The 20720-nt window shown below is 32.4% G+C and overlaps 1 protein-coding gene across 1 annotated transcript in view; it reads right to left on the bottom strand.

Moving 5' to 3' along the window:
* Positions 1-1209: 1209 nt before the first annotated feature.
* LOC129225914 (histone deacetylase 11-like) overlaps positions 1210-20720 on the bottom strand; it is a 28474-nt gene continuing 8963 nt past the window's right edge. Inside the window, exons 4-9 of the mRNA XM_054860446.1 lie at positions 15277-15393; positions 10995-11174; positions 9779-9875; positions 3985-4054; positions 3252-3360; positions 1210-1740 (exon numbers count right to left, since the gene is read on the bottom strand). Of these exons, the coding sequence (XP_054716421.1) occupies positions 1588-1740; positions 3252-3360; positions 3985-4054; positions 9779-9875; positions 10995-11174; positions 15277-15393 (726 nt within the window). The 3' untranslated portion in view covers positions 1210-1587. The remainder of the gene's footprint in view (positions 1741-3251; positions 3361-3984; positions 4055-9778; positions 9876-10994; positions 11175-15276; positions 15394-20720) is intronic.

Below are 20720 nucleotides of genomic sequence, written 5' to 3'. Positions count from 1 at the left end.
AGTTTTGCAATGCTGTCTCCAAATTTGCAAAATTGTCAAACAAAATTTCCTGAATAAGAAAAATTCTGGAGGGTCAATAACCTTCCGTCAGGGTCCCTGTTACCAAATCGTTCAACCAGTAAGCAAAAATACATAAATCTCTAGTTGTCTAATGTGATAAGTTAGTTACAGTGCCAATGCATCATGATTGTACACTTTAGCAAAATTTCAAGATGGGTATATTAAGAAAATTCATGCAATGGTGATTTTTGGCACAAATTTTTGGAAAATTGCTAAAGTTGGCACCAATGTTTTAAAAGCCTTCATCCAACAAATCCAAAAGTTGCAGTTGGAACCTTACTTTTGGAATTAAATCAAAAGTTAACGCAACAACCTTTTGATTGAAAAGCGACAACCTTTTGTCAAATGTGCAGCTCAAAAGAAGCAATTCTTCTAATGGTTTATAAGCATTTGACAGTAAAAGATTTTCAACTGCATTAATAATTACAGTTGCTAAAAATCTCAACATCAAGGCCTAAACTTATGGTTAGATTAATCCATTCAAGTGAAGTAATGCAAACAAAGATAAATAAAAAATAATTCCACTCAAAATCTAGTACAAAAATACTTAGATTTTTTTTGGTCGTGTACACAGTTTAAATATGTTTCTAATCAAATCCCGAGTTTTGCTAATAATGCATACACAAGTCTTCTTTTAAACCATTAGTTGTTTGTACTTTTACCTTTTAGAGCACATAATCCAAGCAGTTAAGTATAAAATGAGTCATGTTTTAGAACTTAAAAAGAACTTTAAATAATATTGGGCAAGATATAATTGTCAATCTAGCTTTAAATAAAAACATTTCAGATTAAATGGTAATAAATTGAAAATTCTGCTTAAAACTGAAACAAATGGGGAACAAGTCCTCAAAGGGGTTAGGGCATAGTTCTGGATGCTGCTAGCCAAAATTTCATAGAAAAAAAAACACACTAAAACGTATGCAAACTCTTATTTTCAACAACGAAAAAACATTCGTTTTCCTTTTACCATCTACATCTCTTCTGAGATCCGCAATCTTCAGCTTCATCTGACCCGCAGATGGCTAATACTTTAACCCACAAACACACATAAACCTTTTGCTTGATTAAACGTAGAGCAGACTTTTTTTTGCTCGTTTTTTTCATATTTGCATTCATCAGCTCTTTTCCTTATATGGGTTGTTTACAAATGATGCCACGCTTTATGGGGGAGAAAGGGAGGGTGTTAAGTTGACAGATGGGGACATAGGAGAAGGAGAGTGCAACAAGAAGTGTGACAGCACACATTTTGGTTGAAATAAATTTTTTTTTATAACAATACGATTTGCTGAATGAAATTCTGAATTTTACCCAATGTTAAAATGTAGCGAGGTGAAGGTGTAAAGTGAAGTGTAACAAAGGTAGGAGGAGGCAAAGTGACAACATTTATAGACAGTCCCTTAGTTTTTAGTTTTATGTACAATTCATTCATATATTTATGTAAAATTAAAAATATATTAAATTTTTTAAAAAGGTAATGTAATTGCATTTGAGTTATGTCACTTACATTCATTAACAAGAGAAATAAAATTAAACAAGAATACCCTTATTTTTCAAATTAATAATAGAATCTGCAATAATTCGTGCAGTGCATTTCTGATATCCACCGCTTGTAACAAAAACAATTGGAATTTTTCTCGTGACGGCAGCTCGAAAAACAATTTCATCTCTTTGTATAATCCCCTAAAACCAGAGAATACAATTAAATCATATGCTATGCCAAAAAAAAAAAGTATTTTGCAACACCAAAAACATTTTTACTGTATTACAGAATATAACTTTGCTTTGAAATTAAGAGTAAAACAAAAACCAAAAGTAAAAATATCAGCATCAGTATAAACGAAAAGTTTTTTCGTTTGCTTTAAAAGACTTCAATCAAGTACAATAGAGCAACATCTGAAAAAAATCTATTTTATGTGTAAAACTTAAATTTTTTGATAAAAAGTTAAAGTTTATAAAAACTCTACATTTTCTAATAAATAAAACTGCAGTCTGCTAAAATGTTGGGAAATGAAAGTTGATCAACAGTCTATTAAATTAAATCATTGAATTCAGACACATATTTGATTCACAAAAGAAAAAGAAAGAAAGAAAGAAAAGAAAATCCATTCAGTGTTGATAAAACATATTTTGATTTTTCCATTACAGAAAGAGTAAAGGCAACAATAAAATATTTGTAAAATGATTGAATATCACTCCAACAAAACTTGAATATTTAATTTTGGTTTTACAACCTACATTCATATAATTTTTTCAAAATATCCAAACTCCCCATTTAAGTGCATTGTCATTCAGAATTGTACAGGAGGAGTAGAAGCAAAAATTATCAAACATTGCGAAAACAAAAACGAATCCTTCACAAAAATTGCGATCGCAAAAGGGAAAATATTTTTTTTAAATTAATGTTTTTTATTATTTTTTTATTAAAAGTATTGCACACTACAGAAAAAATCCAGTTACAGTGGCAACAATAATATTAAAAAAAAATAAAATAAATTATGCATTTAAAATATTAAAATATAAAGACTTAAAATGTAAAATGACAAGTTAAAAATATCAAAATCACGATAATGAATGTTAAAAAGTTTGAAATTTGAAAAGACAAAAATTATATAGTTCCGTCTGGTAAATTTTTCTTAAAAAGAAGAACGACTTCTAAGAGTCCTACTTGGGACAGCAAGTTGTATCGAATTAATGATATCAGAGCAGTCGATTAAATTATGTAGAACCTTATAGAAAAAAAGAAGACACAAAAGTTCACGGCGTGATTTAGGAGTGAGAACATTATAAATATTACATAAATGAGAGTAAGAATAAGTTAAAAAATCTTGATCATTAGTTCTGTAACATAAGTAATGAACAAATTTGTATTGAATCTGCTCAAGAGTGATCTCGAGCTCGAGCTCAAGATAGAGTTTGATTCTCAAATACCAATAACAAAATTGCACACTTCTGATATTAAGATCAATATTAGATTTTACATGCCAAAAAATGTTTTCTATATTACATTTTCGATATAAAATTTTCTAATATGCTCTTTTGATAGCTACCTGTTCATTTTTTATATTATTACACAATTCGTCTGCTTCCTCGAATATTTTTTTCACAAGTCAGTGATATTTAATACTTCTATTTGGATAGATGAAGAGTATTTCAGGGAACACTGAACGGACTTTAAAATTTATTCACAATACCTGAGGCGTGATAGATAAGCATCCAAGAGGATCTCCTTTAAGGATGTCTGTTCCAGCATTGTATACAATCAGTTGAGGATTAAATTCTTCCAAAGCTTCCGAGAGATTCCTATTTGATGGACAAATAGAAGGGTGCTTTGACTTAAAATGAATAAAACATAATTTTTCAAAAATTGTTATTGTTATCAAAACTGTTTCCCAAAGAAACAAAACCTTTGGAAATTAGATTTCTTATTCTACTATTATAAACATAAAAGGTATTAGGAAGCAGTAAGCATGAAATACTTTCAAATAATGAAGTTTTCTAATTACAAGTTGATCAGGATTCAGGGGCACCCCAAACTTAAAATTTTATGAGGGGGTAAAGTTTGGTAATATTCAGAGTTTCATTCTGTAAATCTCAATTTACAGAATGAAACTCTGAATATTACTGAAATATATAAATAATTAATAATATTGATAATAATTGAAGCAAACAAACTTTCCAAATCATCAGACAAAATTTAACATCTTTATAATGATTAAAGTAGGGGGGAAATTGTTGTAACATTTTCACTTAATACACACATTTGAAACTCCACCACTCTTTTTGAATCACCCTGTACAGTAAAAGACACAGAAAAGTTTTAAAATGCAAATAATATTTCCAAATGGAAACACACTATTATTATTCTTTTTTTTTTTTAACTTCATTCAATAATTTTATATTATTACAAAACAATTTTTCACTTACCTAGAGACTTTTCCTAAATATTCTTCATCTTCTGTCATATGTCTCAGCTCTACTTTTTTCTTTATTGCACCTGAGTTAATGATTTAAATAGATTATTTTTTATGTAACTCACAGATTTAAAAAATAAAAATCAATGCACATAAATATATAAACTACATTGTACATAAATACAGTCAACTCGCAATAACTCAAATCTGAAGGGACTGACAAAAAACTTCCGACTTACCGCTAGTTTTGGTTTTGGACATTTTAATATTAAAAACCATCGAATATTTTAACATTGTGCATATAACAGACAAAATTACAGAACGTAAAAGATTTTAAGCACAATATGCACAGTTTCTCTGTGGAGTTCTGAAGTCAAAGTAGTGTCTGGTCTTGAACTTCTCCAGCAATTCAGCACTGGTGTGGAAATTTTTTATGTTCAGCAAAATTCATTGCTTTCTCACACCGCAAAGACCCGCTTATAGGAATGGCATGGTCTTGTTTTCGATACTGCTGAAACCACTTGAATAGAGCTGATTCTACTTCAGGAAAGGTGCACATCTTCACTCATTTCAAATTCGGATTCATAGATTTGTACCGCTTTTGAAGTTTCTCGTTTTCTTTTAATATTGTTGACAGAGTATTTGAAAGTATTTCATATTTCAATGCAATATCTTTCATTTTGATTGTTGGATTCCTTTCAATGCCATAAATAAGATTTACCTTACTTTCTAAATCCAAGGTTTTTAGCTTTCGCTGAGACATCTTTAATAGTAAAACTCTCTCGCTCTCGGGAACTTATCAGCAAATGATCAAATTAAAGAACGAAGGGGGCCGTATCTTAACTTAGTTCAGCCTTTGAATAAAGGTACAATGAGTTGATAACTTGACAGCTTAAAAGGAGATTCGTAGTCCACCAACATGTCTAAGCAAGGAGGTATAAAAAGTTCTTTTTTTTTTGTTGTTGAAAAAGTCCAAAAAAACACCGGGTTTTTGGGTTTAAACCGGGTTTTGGTTTTCATTACTTTTTGTAAGAAAAACAATTTCAATTTAGGAAAATCATAAAGCTTTTATGAATTAATTTTGAAGGAATGTTTAATATACATATTTGTACCTAATTTCTTTATAATTAATTAAATAATTAGGAGTAAAATCTTGCAATTTCATTTCCTCATACTTAGATTTGTATGGGAGAATATTGCTTGAAAATCTTTAACTATTATAAAAAATACAATACGTAAATGAGTCTCTGTATAAATAATCAAAGACATAATTTACTGTGGTAGTTCAGACATTATTATTTAAAAATATCGAGGAATAAATTCTTGCAAATTAATTTCCTCATAATCATAGCTATCTATTAACACACTCAGGAACATTGAAAATAGTGCCCCAAGAAAGAAGAAAGGTACAATTGCGAAATTTTGCGTATTAGAAGAGTGACATCTGATATGCAAATGATCCAAATGTGGTGTCAATGCGCATGACCGTTTACCTTACAGTATCGGTGCAATCGGGAAAAAGGTGCTATATAAACCAGTGCATAATTAGGGATTTATTAATGTTTTATTAGTGTTAGGATTACATCACAATTGTTGGAGAGCCTTAATAAGTGAAGGATGCCAGGTCGATTAACTAGAAAGCGTTTCTTACAGTTAAGCAAGTTTGAGAGAGGTTTGATCATAAGCATGAAAATTGCAGGTTGGTTGACAAGCTGTGTTGCTGCTCAGGTGGATCATTGGGAATGTTTCGTTAGAAACTGTTTTAGGCAGTAGACACGAGATGGTACCCACGTGCAAAAAATCAGGTCTGGAGCGACCAGGAAGTCGACAAGGAGAGATAATTGAAGGATTGTGAGACAAGCACTCGTGAATCCCGCAGTGACTAGTTTCACCATAGAAGCAGACGTAAGGGTAGCAGTTGTTCCTCGAACCATTTTTAAACGTCTTGGGGCACTGAATCTGCAGTCCAAATGCCCTTTTCGTGTACTCCCTTTTCCACCGAAGCATAGGCAACTCCGTCTACAATGGTGCAGAGCCAGAGCGATGTAGGATGTCCTTGATTGGCAAAAGTTGGTGTTGAGTGATAAATCCTGGCTTGTTTTGAGGTCAGATGATAAGCGCAAATGGATGTGGAGGTGCCCTGGAGAAAGGTACCAGTCAACTCATTTAACCGCACTACACATTGCCCGAACAGCGAGCATAATGTTCTGGGGGGCCTTAGCCTATGATTGTCGATCCACCCTAGCTGTGCTACATAGAATCATAACGGGTCAGTATTATTTTAATGACATCTGCAACCACATGTAGGACCATTCCTAAATGTTCCCCCAGGGGCAATTTTCTAGTAAGATAATGCTCGCCCGCATACAGCTAGAGTTGCTTAAGACTTCTTATATCCTTTTGAGACTCTTCCATGGCCAGCCTGCTCCCCCAACTTGTCCCCTACAGAGCATGTATGTGATGAGCTGAAACACCAAATGCTGCCATGTGTCTCTGTGCAAGATTTAGAAATTGCTGTTCAAAATTTGAGCGTCCATCTGCCTCAGGAGCACATCAGACGTTTAATTAGCTCAATGCCGGTTCGTGTTCGTATTACGGCATGCATTGCAGCAAAAGGGGGTCCAACGCACTATTGACGTAGAATTGTATTTATCTCGTTTCTTAGCTTGTATTTGTTTAATTGCCTGGATTTTTGGATCAAGTGTCTCTCTCACCCGCATTTTCATGTATATTTCACTTCAATCCAATGCTTCCTTTTTGGGGCGCTATTTTCAATGTTCCTGAGTGTAGATAAAAAAATAAAAGTAAAATTAAAATCATGCATTTTTAAACATGGAAAGTATTTTGCAGTATCTACAACTGAATCACAAGTCTGATGTACATTATACAGCTTTAAAAATCAAAAGATCAACACATATTTTGTATGAAGATTTTTTTTAAAAAAATGTTTCAAATCATGTAATTTATTTAACTAATGTATCAGTGACAACAAGTATAGAAATAGGACAAGTAGGTTTTAAGAAAATCATTATGTTTTCCATTGTAGACATAAAAGAGCTTCTTTTATAATTTTTCCCCCATGTAACTTTAGAAAAACCTAGTTGGTTTGCCTTGTATATTTATGTACCTAATAGGAAAGCTGCAAAGATTTAAAAAAAAAGAAAAAACAAAATAAAAACTATTTATCAAACTTGCCTTACTTTAAAAAACATGTTTTTAAATTTATTGAATCTATAATTTATTTATAAAGCTTTGCTATTTACTTTTCATTAAATAAATTTTAGTCTTTGCAGCAATATGTAAAATTTATGAAAACATTTGGGGGAAAACAATGAAATTTTTCAAAAAAAAAAAGAAAGAAAACCACATGTTATTTTTGATGAAAAGCACTTGCTTTAAACCATGGTTGGTTTAAACCAAACAACCCTGTGTCTAAGTGTAAACAGTACAGTACAACAAAAGAAAGCAAGCTATACACATTTCTGCACGGTGTGACTCCTTTATCGCACATTGGCTCAACAGGTGTTGTCCTTGCTTTAGAGGCCTATTGTGCAGGAATTGCAAATAAAGGTTAATGAATTTTTCTCTCATAGTCACTTGAATTATATTTTTTTTCCTTTCTTCCTTTTTTTTTTTTTTCATTCTTTCAAAATAACTTTCAAATCATCTTTGAAAAAACTTTGAGTTAAAGGAAGTTAACTTTGAGATATTTCGAATTAGCATGGAATTAAAGACACAGGGATCAGGACTTGATAAAATCTTTGAGTTATAGAAATATTTGAGTTATTGGACTTCCAAGTTATTGCAAATTGACTGCATATAAAATATTAACTAAGTAAATGACATTCTATGCAGATCATAAAAATTTCATCACAGAATACTATGGCTGATAAAATTGGGTTTAATACACAACATTTCAATCCATTTTGAAATTTTCATTTTCATTTCTTTTGCTACTACGAGAACGTAGTTTAGATACAAATCATAACTGGTTTGCAGGTTTGCACTAAAAAGAATGAAATAAAATAAGTATATTATTTCTCGATTACAGCACTCAAAAATTGCAGTTGATCTTAATATTTTTACATTTAGGATAATTCTAACACAGCCAAAGAAATTTAATTTAAAAATATGAGAGAAGAAATAGGAGGTACAGCTTTGTATGAATAACTTTTGATATACCACCTATATTTCTTCTTTCCTAAATTTTTAATTTAAAAATTTACAGAACTCAAAACAACTCTATTAGAGCTCTCAAAAAATGCAGATGATCTTAATATTTTTATATTTAGGTTAATTCTAAAGCAGCCAATAAATTTTTTAATTAAAAATTGAAGCAAGAAGAAATGTTAGGCAGTATAGTAAAGGCTATTCGCACAAAGCTGTATACCTCCTATTTCTTCTCTCATATTTTCAATTTAAATTTCATTAGCTGCATTAGAATTATCCTAAATGTAAAGATATTAACATCAACTGCAACTTTTGGGAGCTGTAATCGAGAAATCATATGCTTATTTTACTTCATTCTTTTTAGTGTGAACCAAACTTATAGTAATAGCCTTTAGAATTAAAAAACAGATTTTATATTTTATTTTAAAGTTTTTTCATTTTGAAATTTATTTGAGGTGAAACTTCTGAAAATTTAAAACATAGTTAGCTGTTACCTGTCCTTATTAAAAAAAAAAAAAAAGTGCTGACTTTTGTTTTAATCAAAAATATAGATGCATTGCACAAAAAGAGAGAAAAGTTTTTTTTCTATTATCTGTTCTAAATATTGCAAGTTTGTATGCTCGAATGTAAAAACAATTTTAAACTAGTAAAAAAAAAAAAAAATTAAAAAAAAATGCTTTTAAACTGATGACTTAACTTGAATTAAATAAAGCTCGAAAACCTGCATTATTTGAAAAATTTAATGCCCAAAACTCAAATAAATGCCTGTTTAAGTCCAGCCTTGAAATTAATTTGTTAAATTTATTAGCAAAACTAACTTAATAATTGCTCTTATTTTTTATTTTTTTCGGCAGTTGGAAGTAAAACGCAGGCAAACGAAGAAATAGTCTGTAAAAACTTTGCTATTTCATATAAAATATATTAAATTCAGAACACTACATCATAGCTGCTTACATTAAAAGCTGAAAATTAGGTAGACTTACGTGCAAAATTAGGGAGACTTCATATGATTGGATTTAACTACAAAAATTTGAGTGCACAAGAAACGTTTAAAACATAAGTAAGGATTTCTTAAATTTTACCTTGTATATGACTGAAATTCAGAGATTGAAATTATACTTTTCAAAAACTACATGTTCAGGGTTTGAAAAAAATGTTTTAAAATAAGCATAAGTTCTTTATTTCTTATAAGTAATGAATGATAAATATTCGTCAGCAAAATATTCTCTGGCAAAAATTGAAGAAAAATTTATAGCATTTTAATGCTATTTTTTGGAAATAAAAATATTCAAAAGAAGGAAAATGAAATCAACATATTTTTTAAATGATTGACGTATACAATTTTCATACTATAAAATGGTTAGTTTTGACGATTGTGATCGTTTTAATGTGAGATTTTTCCCAAAATTCTAATCACTGAAAAATCTCTTTTATAAGGAATTTTGCTGTTTTATGAAATTTTGGGAGATGTTTACTTTTTTAGGGAAGCTCAGGAGAAGGCATCAAAACTCCAGAGTCTTCTGAACAAATTTGGTGAGTTGGAAACTATGCTACACTGTCATTACAATTTTATTTAAGACTTTTGTAAAGATCTCAGACTTTTTATCTTTTTTTTATAGAAGCAATATAAAATTTACCTTTAGCATATTCATCATGAGGGTAGATACCTTTGTTATATACATCTAAAATATAAACTTGTTCATCCCCCATAAAGTCTCTTTCATGGCCATTTCCCTATAAATACAGCAAATAAATCGTAGCAGCCACATTAAAAAATATATATACAAATACAAATACAAAAGTGACGACCAGCTAGACTGGTCCTAGTCAATTTACAATCCCCAGTGAAGATCAATGGCCAATAAAAAATAATAAATAGTCACAGAAAAGTCCTACGTGTAACAACAAAAGATTTGCAAGAGGTTTCATTACTTGAACTCAAATTTAATACCAATAACACATATAGTTACTAGAGGTAAAGTTTTCTTACCTTCGCCCGGATTGATGTTAGGACTGGAAAAAAAGTCCGGATTTGAAGATAATATTTGAAAATTGTTAATATATGACTTAATGATTGATATAAGTTTTAGTTTGAACTATTTTAGTGTAATTATTTAAGTCAATAAGTTTTATATTACTTGATACTTTATGATTTACACAAACCACTATCGATCATGGGGAGTCAGTATAAATTAGGGGTTCCCAACTTTTCCGAGTTGGGGCACCCTTTGACGAATTGAATTTTTTCATTATTTTCGAGTTGTACACAGCACAGCTCAGTTAGTTTTGAGTGTGGTGCTAAAATAAAAATTCTGAATTTGTCTGAAACTTTTACGAAAAGTAGATTAGGCGAGATCTTTTCAATTTTCACTGTGGCATCCACTTTAGGAACCCATATTATAAATCCTTCCAACACAGCCTCCCAATCACTTATTATAACTTTCATGAACCCATGTTTTACAACAGCGAAAGCTTCTTTTCTATTGTTCTGAAATTACATTACACTATAAACCATCTGAAGCCTGTGATTTACCCCAAAAACACGTGGAATGGAATGTTTTACCTTTTTCGGTAGTATTGTAAATCATAGCATATTCGAGTTCTGGAGATGCAAATTGATGATATCTACTGGAGATTTGGGTTAATCCACTGGTGTTAGGGTTAAAATTTCAACTATCAAACTCTCACCAAACAGGCAATTGCTTCGTTGAAATGTAGAAACAATTTTCACCCATCATACCATGACGGGCGACTTTCTAGTATAAGAAGAAAAGCTAAAACCTCACTTTGCAAAACGTGAATTATATACTGCAAATACAGAAAGAATGCATGCTTCAACCAATAATGTCTGACCTGATGGGCATCCAGATCAACAATCATCACTTTGGTGATGTCAAAATGCTTGAAAAGAAATTTGATGGATAATGTTATATCTGCATAGGCACAAAAGCCACCTCCTTGTTCAGCAGAGCAGTGATGGAAGCCACCGCCAAGATTTAGGGCCCATCCTTTTTCAAGAGCCAATTTGCCAGCCTGTTGAAGTAATAAAACTACAGAATAAACTCATGGTAAATATACAAAATAAAATCTGGAAATTTATGATAAAAATACATCATTTAAAATGGCATTTGAATATTAGTTCGGTACTAACGCAATAGCAATAAATAGTAATGATAAGAAAGAGAGAGAGAGAAACTTGTTATATTAAAGTAAATAACATCACAATAGAATACATTTGAATAACCACACAACTTTTTAGGAGTAAGCAATAAGTTGCATACAGTCTAATCTAAATAACTCGAAGCTTATAACTTGAATATTCCTTTATCTGGAAGTTTTCATTGGGTCCCAAACTCTTGAGGCTGTTGTGGAAACTTCCCATAACTCGGAACTACCAATAACTCGAACGTTTTAGCCGGCCCCTCGGGACTTCGAACTATTGAGATTTAACTGTAGTTAAACAAGCACCATTTTCTTCATTACAAACACAACAACATTCTTCGTTCATTGAATTATGAAACTGTTTTTCATTTTTCCACACTAATTCAAAGATTTTAATGAAAAATTGTGTTCAAAGTAATTAACCTTTAGCCAACGGCGGTACATATGCTGTACCGACAAAAAGTGCTCTCTTCCTACGGCTGTGGTACAACGTCTGTACCAGTCCTTCCCTTCCCCCTCCAGTTACTTCCCGCAGTTGATAATCCTTTCACACACGCCTACGCAGGGAGAAAATGAATGAAACGCACTACACCCCTTTTGGGGGTCTGTCAATCAGAGGCGTTTGGCATAGTTTTGTTCCCAGTGAAGGAATGTGTGGCGAAGTTTCGAAAAAGAGGGGAGAAAGTTAAGCAGAAGTAAAATACTTGAAGGAAAGAAAAATTTTTGATAGCCTTTTTCTGTTTAATAACCCAATAGTAAGGCTTCCTATAATTAATAACAGCATATTTTACTGAGTACAAAACACCTATTTAGTTTAAGCAGTGTAGATATTTAGGGAGCAGAGCGCAAGAAACATCATTCTCCAAAATATTTCTTTTGTTATGGTTTTATAAAAATAATTAAACACTTGAAAAGCATATCTTATTTTGCTAACTTTTCGAAAATGAATATCATGCTGAATAAGAAACAACTTATCAATTTGCGATTTGCCACGTTTCATTTATTTCTTTATTTACATTTTAACTGAAAATTATTTGTAATACCGTTTCAACAAAACATGGAAAACATTCTAAAATCAATAAATTTGAAAGAGAGGTCCAATTAAGAATCTGTGTCGTGAATCTTTTGGTTTGAAAATTGAAAGTTAGACTAAATGCTCTTTTTTTTTTTTTTTTTTTTTTTTTTTAAATAAAAAGAGTCACTAGCACAGCCAGAATTATCTTCTGGAGGGGGTTTTCTGTTCAAAACGAGCCTTTTCATATGTAAAAGTTATTGCACTAGGGATGGCAAGAATGTTAAAATCAAGGGCTCTGAGGGGTGTTTTTATCCCCCCCCCCTTCGCTACGCCTCAAAATCTATCTAATTGTTCACTTATTGAGTGAAAAGCATAAAAACTTAATTTTGATATTTTAGAAAATATAAATGTATTTCCTTGATATTTTGTCTATAGCAAATATTATTTCAGTAGAAAGTCAAAAGGACTAAGGATATGCTGAATGAAACAAAATAAGTATGGTACACAGGGGCACGTTTACGAGGTTTTTTTTTTTTTTTCGCTGAATTTTTTAATTTTATGGTTCAACTTAGGAATTCTTAAACGTTATGGCCTTATAAAGCAGTTAATAAAGTATAAATTTGTGCATTCAGTTTTCCCCCTGTTTGTATTTAAGGGGCTTAAAATGTTAATTTTTAAGTCAAAGTCGGTTGCTCCTCTTTCTTCCTTGCGCAAAAAAAAAAGAGGTTAAGTGAAAAGATTTATAAGAGCACCTGATATATCTTACTCAGTTTTCAATGAGAGTCTAATGTCTGTTTATTTTTTTTTTCTGTTAATTAATTCTTACATTTGGAACTGTTTATGCCAGTAAAAAATGGAAGAAAGAGGTTGGTTTTCTGTTTACTCATGCGAATTTTTTTTTTACTTATCTTCTCTTACTCACAAATAACAACGTACTGGGTAGTGAAAATGTATTATAAAGATAGTACATAAATAGGAAATGTTGAAAAGAGGAAAGACTTGGAATCTAAAACAAATTTGCCCAGATATTTTTCTTGTGCATTGTGAAGGGAGCGGAACTTAATCCTTCAACAATTACTAGAGGTATTTCAACCACAATTAGAAGAAAGAGTGAATGGGGATATCAGGGGATTTGTAGGCTGTCTCTCCATATTATCTCACTCGACAGTGATTGACTTTGAAACGCCAGCTTCATATACAAAAAAGGGTGCCCTGCATGCTCTAAAAGATAGATAAGCGCTAACGTTCTTTATGTAAATGAATGCGGTGTTCAAGCATATTCCGCTTGCACCTGCTCAGAAAAGCAAAGCAAGGAATTGTTCGCTATTATTGTGGATTCTTTCTTGGACACACGTATTAGTGTCATCATTTTTCTGAATAGCCAAGCTGAAAAGCAAAGTTGCCTCCCTTGAATCTAAGGTATTCTACATTGTATTTACAATGGCTTTGGTCTCAGTTGAACGCTATTTACCTCCGCATTTTAGCGCATAGATAAGGACATCTGGCATTTATTGAATCCAGTGGTCTACCTCACAAATAGAGTTTGATATTTATTATTTTGTTGTCGTTAGCCTTAGGTTAGATGAGAAGCGTTATTTCAGTGATTTCAATTTTAAAACTGAACCAAATATACTTACAGAAAATCTAAACCTAGAGAACCTCATAAGGAACAAGGAGGGAAAAAAAATATTTTCAAACCATTGAATAAGTGATGACTAGCCAAGTATAGTGTCCCACTATAGTAACCCTGTATTGCGGAGAGCTCAACGGTCGAAGTGGACATCGCCCCCTTTATGCTGTCCTCTTAGACTGTCCTATTCGGGGGGAAGGAACTAAGAAAGCTTTGAGCCGTAGGGAGAGGGAAAAGATAATTGTATAGTTGCCGTAGCCTAAAGGTTAAGTGCCAGATTCGGGGCTGGATCTATAAAGTTTGAGCCATCCTGTAACAAAATCTGTAGGGCCTCTTCTTAGGGACCAGCAGTGCATATTTGCAATGTTAATAAGTCTTAGTGCTAGTTTTTTCATTTTTTTTTTGTTTTAATTTCAAAGCAGATCCGGACCTGCACAGATTGTCTTTGATGTCTGCTATGAAAACCATAAAGCTAGCCAATTTTATGGTAATGCATTTTTGATTCTGAAGCTCACACATTTTTGAGAGCTAATTAAATTGCACAATTTCCAGCTTAGTACTTAATGTAGTAAAAACTCATTCTCAGGAACAATTAAGAATATTATTTTATAAATTTGATTTGATATATATAATGCTCAAAGCTATATATCCAAAATTCTCGTCCCAAGATATGCATTATATGGGTTTTCCACTATAATACTCTTATGGATGCTCAGAAAGACATGGGTTTGATCTAAATGTATATCAATATTAAAATATTATTTCAGACACAAAAATGGTAAACTCCATGGGCGTCCATATGCAAAATTTTAAGGAGGTAGGTAGGGGGGGGCTCAGATATTTTCCTCTTGGTTTAGCAGGATATTTTCCCCACGGACACCAATTTCAGTACATATTAGAGTTATTAAAGTTTGATATTTTTAATAACTTATATATTAACGGCTGGAGAAGAAATGTTACATTTTTGCAAAGAAAAAAGTACTAAAAACAAGGTAAAGTTAAGTTCTGGGGGGGGGGCTTGAGTTCCCACTTGCCCCCCCCCCTTCAATATGGGCGCCGATGGTATTCTAACAATTATGCAGGATTATATATTTTTTTAATCCTTCTACCACTTGAATCTAGTATAATATCACAGAGCATGCAATTTAGAAAACTTCTTAAAAAATGAACAAATACCATCATTCAAAAACATAGTCACTGTCACCAAAATATAGTTCAAACACTTGCCTAGTTTAAAAACTTTTACCTCTGAAGAGAGAATATATGAACATATTAAACAAATACAGTATAATATAGAATGCAATAGAGAAAAAATATTATATATTTACCAGAATTGTTCCACCAGTTTGATAACGAAAAGGTCTTAAAACTTTTCTTTGAACCAAATTGTTAGGTAAAGCCGACACACAAGGTACTTCAGTTATGCGAGCCACATTAACACTCCACTAGGGACAAAAAGAATCTGTAATTTAACTGAATTTATTTATACTAAAAAAAGCAAATTAAGACTATTAATTACTGAAAAAGCCAGCAACAAAAAAAGGCAATATTTTCCATTAACATATTATTTCACATTTGGTACAACGACCATAAAAAGAAGGATCTTTTCACAAAGACCTGAACCAGACACGTAGAAATTTTCTCAGTCTGAAAATACAGAACGCCATATTTATCTCACAACAAGAAGAAAGAAAACACAGCCTTCCCACCCACTTCGGGCTTCAACTATTGCAGTTTTGTGGTTCTTTCTTTCACTTCAAATTCATTTATTAGCTTTCACACTGGCCTCAAGTCAACTCTTTCCTCAAAAAAAAAAAAAAAAAACTAACATGACATTGATTTTAAATAAAACAAGTTCTTCTTAGGGGCTATAGTAGAGTCAGTTGAGGGAGAGGGGGCGGATTTATAAAAATGCTTCAGAAAATGTCAAGTTTTGCTATCTACTTTCAACTGTTAAACACTTACTGGGGAATGTATTATATCACTACATTATTGAAAGACGACAGATGTATTTGTAAATTGCTTTCAACTTGCTTTTCGAGCATTACATTCACTAGGGAAATAATGCAGAGGCCAGGAAGGAGAAATATTGTCACTCATTTACATTTATCTTATCATCATTTTCATCATTGTGAGTTTTATAGAAAAGTGATAGTGTGTAAAAACATAAGAACACTGTAGTGTGAGCCAGGGGGGTGGAAGTAGTGATGTTCCGGATATCCGTATCCGTGGATATCCGAGGGAAAATAAAGATCTGTATCCGTATCCGTTACTGTTTTGATGGATCTTAAACGGATCATTTCTATTCTAAAGAATTTTAAATATTTGAATAAAAGACTCTTAAATTCCATTTAAATTAGGTTTTATTCTCTATTTGAATTATAAGGTATCATTTCAGAAGCCAATTTGTACACCCCCCCCCCCAAATGCAAAAATGAAGGGGAAATAAGTTTTAAAAGTGTGTATCAGTGTGTCTTTTTGTGGCATCGTAGCTCCTAAACAGATGAACTGATTTTGATAGTTCATTTTTCGTTCAAAAGGTGACTTGATCGAAAGTGTTCTTAGCTTGGCTTCGTTTTTGTAGAACTTTAATTACTGGAAATATTAATTAAAAAATGACAACGTTTTTCACAATTATGGTAGTAAAAATTCACCCATACGTTAAAAATGTTGGCCTGAATTGAAAGAACGAAGTTTTCTGTGTTTGATATTTATTTGAAGCTTCCAACTTATATACAGTAGGAGCTATAATCTTGTTAAGTAAATTTTAAATGCAATTCCAAGCCTTTATACGCGTGATTGGTTGAAATTTCATAGTCATTATTCTGAGGGGAATACCTTCCGTAACAAATTTTACACTTGGATAGTTGAATTGGGTAAAAAAAAAATTGAGATCCGTATCTGCGGATCTACTTTTTTAACGATCCGGCACATCACTAGGTGGAAGTGACACCTGCTGGGCCAGGTCCGAGCCTGAAGGGGGCTCAAGAATTTTAAAATAAGAAGTGAAATACTGTGAAGCACCGCTTATACGTTTCTGAAGGGACTGTATGTTAAAAAGCGTAAAAATGAAAAAAACCTACAATAGGTATGCGTTAATATGTAATAAACTCTGTAGGGACAATATTAAAAACGTATAATTGATAAAAACATATAAAAGAGAAATATATAAAGGGTGCTTCACTGTATATGTAAGGACATAGGGGTTAACAATATGGGATGGGGCCTGTAAAAAACATTTGTGACGGGCCCCAAAATTTCTGTGCACGCCCTTGATGTGAGCAGTTAATGCACAATAACAACAATGTGAAAATACAATATCTATAATTATGTCTAATAAGGTTATTTTCACATATTTTGTGCAATAATATTGGATAATATAAGTGTAATGGTGGCTAAAGAATCTCATTTAATGTTCATACTACTAATTACTTAAAAAATGCATTTAATAAGTTTTCTATGCTCTAAGTAGGAAAGCATTTCCTTAATAAATAAAGAAACCTATTTCGCAATAATTCACTTATTGCATCAGAGGCCGACACAAATTAAACGAGGGTTGGCTGTATATCGACTTTCATGCAAAAATATACACCACCTTCGTTCAGAAATAGAACACTTAAATACAAATGTGACGAACTGCAATAGGCTCTTGGCCCAGCTAGGATGGTTCTAGTCAATTTCTTAGTCCCCAATGAAGATCAATGGCTCTCTTAAAGCTATCCACCCCCTTGCTCATTACCACCCATTACCACCTCTTCTGGTAAGCTGTTCCAAGTGCTCACAAAACCCTACTAATGTAGTAGTTTTTCCTTATTTCTAGGTTAGCCTAAGGTTGGAATAGCGCTATACATATTAAGCCTATTAAGTCTGGTATCATAATCTAAATCTGAAAATCCCCTTAATAGTCTAGTTACCCTTCTTTGAACCCTTTCTAATGCACAAATATCTTTCCTCAGATAAGGCAACCAAAACTGCTCAACATACTCCAAATGGGATCCTACTAAACTCCTATATAAAGGCAGAAGAACCTTCTCAGATTTGTTTGAAATAGATCTATTGATAAACCCAAGCATTCTGTTGACTTTGTTACTTGCAATGTCGCACTGTTGACTAAACTTGAAGTCCTGATTTATTAAGATACCCAGATCTATAAAATTGTCTGCCTGACTAATGATTGAACCCTGTAAACAATACCTCATATGCTTATTTCCATGACCTAAGTGTAGCACTTGACACTTCCCTACATTAACTGCCATATCCCACTTATCCGCCCACTTAGTAATGTAATTTCAATCCTCATGAAGCTGTTTTACTTGTTCTTCATTTTCTACAATCCCCATAACTTTTACATCATCAGCAAAACAATTCATGCTCCCAGAAATATTCTCATTGATGTCATTCATAAAAATAATAAGCAAGAGAGGCCCTAAAACTGAATCCTGAGGAACCCTGCTTAAAACATTACTCCATTTAGAATGATTTCCCCTCACAACAATTCTTTATTTCCTTCCAGTCAACCAATTTCTAAACCAAAGTAAAGTTTTTCCTCCTATTCCCATAGCAACATGCGGTACCTTATAAAAAGCTTTCTGAAAATCAATATAAACAACATCCACACACTTTTGGTGATCTAAAGCCAAGGTAACCTTGTCGTACGAATGCAATAAATTGGTAGCACATGATTTACCTTTCCTGAACCCAAACTGTAAACTAGTCAACAGACTATTAGTCTCTAAGAAATTCATAATATTAATTTTGATCAAAGTTTCGAAATTCTTACAAATTACTGAAGTCAGACTTATAGGTCCATAATTCCCAGCACTACCTTTAGACCCTTTCTTGAAGAGCCGCGTTATGTTAGCCAGTTTCCAGTCCTCTGGCACTGTTCCTGAGTTATAAGAAGCATTGAAATATTTAAAAAAGCATCCACTAATTCCTCTGCACATTCAACTAAAATTTTTGGCTATACATTATCTGGTCCTGGAGCTTTAATTGCTTTAATTTTTTTCCAATGAAATAGAACCTCCTCCCTGGAAAACACAAAATCCTCAAGCTGCATATTAGCTTGTGTCTTGCTAGTGTCAACTGTTGAGATACAGTTATCGTTTAAAACACTAGAAAAAAAGTTATTTAGAACATTTGCAATATCTATATCGTTTTGGATTAAATTTCCATGTTCATCAACCAATGGCCCAATTTGACTATTTCGAGCTTTTCCAGAATTAGCGTAAGCAAAAAATCTTTTAATATTCCCATCAATGTTATCTGCTAGCCTTTGCTCCAATTCCCTTTTCTGAAATCCATACCAAATACTTAAAATTTCGTCTTGCCTTACAATACTGGAGCCTATCTGCACTCTGACCAGTTTTCTTAAACTGACGAAAAGCCGCTTGCTTATAATTTAGAGCTTCTTTAATCTCCCTGGAGAACCACATGGGCTAAATTTTAGTACTAACACCTTTTCTTCTAAATGGAACATAATCCCTAACCGTGTTTGCCAGTTTTTCCTTAAACTATGTCCACTGCTGATCTACATCGCTATTTTCGAAACCTGATGAAAAAACCTCTTCCAAGCTCTGCTTGAGTGCAACAAAATTAGTGTAGTGATGAGGAACTTAAAGAAGCTGTTAATGAGACTCCTGGCAAGAAAATATGAATCATTTAGAAGATGCAGAATTCCAGCTTTCTAAACTGCAGTTAAGTACCGATTTTCTTGAAAATTAAATAAATAAATAAAACATATATACAAAGTACATCTTATATTTTTATAAAATACATTCGAAGATTGGTACCTTATTTTCTGGGATGTAATAAATCAATTGCTCATACCTTTTTAAAATTTGTTTCTCCTGAAATTCTTACTAAGCTCTTTTTTTCTTAATTAATACTGTAGGCACTACTTAATGTGATCACATTGGGACAAATATAGTTTGATAACAGTAACCGAAAAGAATACAGGTGACAAAAAATGATGATTTTGTGCAATTAAGAAGCATTTAATTTTAAAACTGCAAATCAAGGTTAGTAAAAAAACCGTTTTTTTTTATTTTTTTTGAAAAAAATAGTTTTTATTGTTTTAAACCAGACTTTTTCGGTTTCATGAAGATTTTATGAAAATTGTTAAGGAATGTTTAGCATTCATAATTGTACCTAATTTCTTCAAAGTTAATTAAATAATTAAGAGCAAAATAACTCTTAATATAACCAAACAGGGCACCTAACCTCTTTACATTTAACAATATGAAATTAGTTATGAATTTCATATCAATTGAACTAACTTTCGTTTAGTAAAAATTACTTGTATTGCTTTTGGGAATAATGTTTACTCATCTTAAAAATAGAACGAAGCAAAAACGGCACAATCTGAGGGAAAGAGAAAATGATAAACGGTTCCAAAGTCGTTCCCCTAGTTGCCCGTCGCGACGCTCGCTTTGACTGGATCCCGGTAAAGTCATGTTCTGTATCACTGAGTGGCGTCATAATCTGCATTACATCTTCTCGTGCAATTCTCCTACGGCAACCTCTCCTTGCTACTTGGCCTAAATCGTGGTGCCTCATTTCGCAAAAGTATTGTTAGCGCCAAAAGTGGCAAGATACTATTTTTTCCTACAAAACATGAAAAATCCGGAAGATTTTCCTCATAATCAGAAAAACCGAAAAGGACATGAAAATCCGTAAAACTTCCGGGAAATCTGGAAGAGTTGGCAGGTATGGTTTACTCGCACATCCTTTTCCCTGACATTCACAAAAAACAGTTTCAACTTCACCATCT

The sequence above is a fragment of the Uloborus diversus genome, chromosome 7 (assembly GCF_026930045.1).
Source record: "Uloborus diversus isolate 005 chromosome 7, Udiv.v.3.1, whole genome shotgun sequence".
Classification (NCBI taxonomy): Eukaryota; Metazoa; Arthropoda; class Arachnida; order Araneae; family Uloboridae; genus Uloborus; species Uloborus diversus.
Note: the sequence above shows the minus strand (reverse complement) of the source record. Positions and strands in the feature narration are given on the sequence as shown.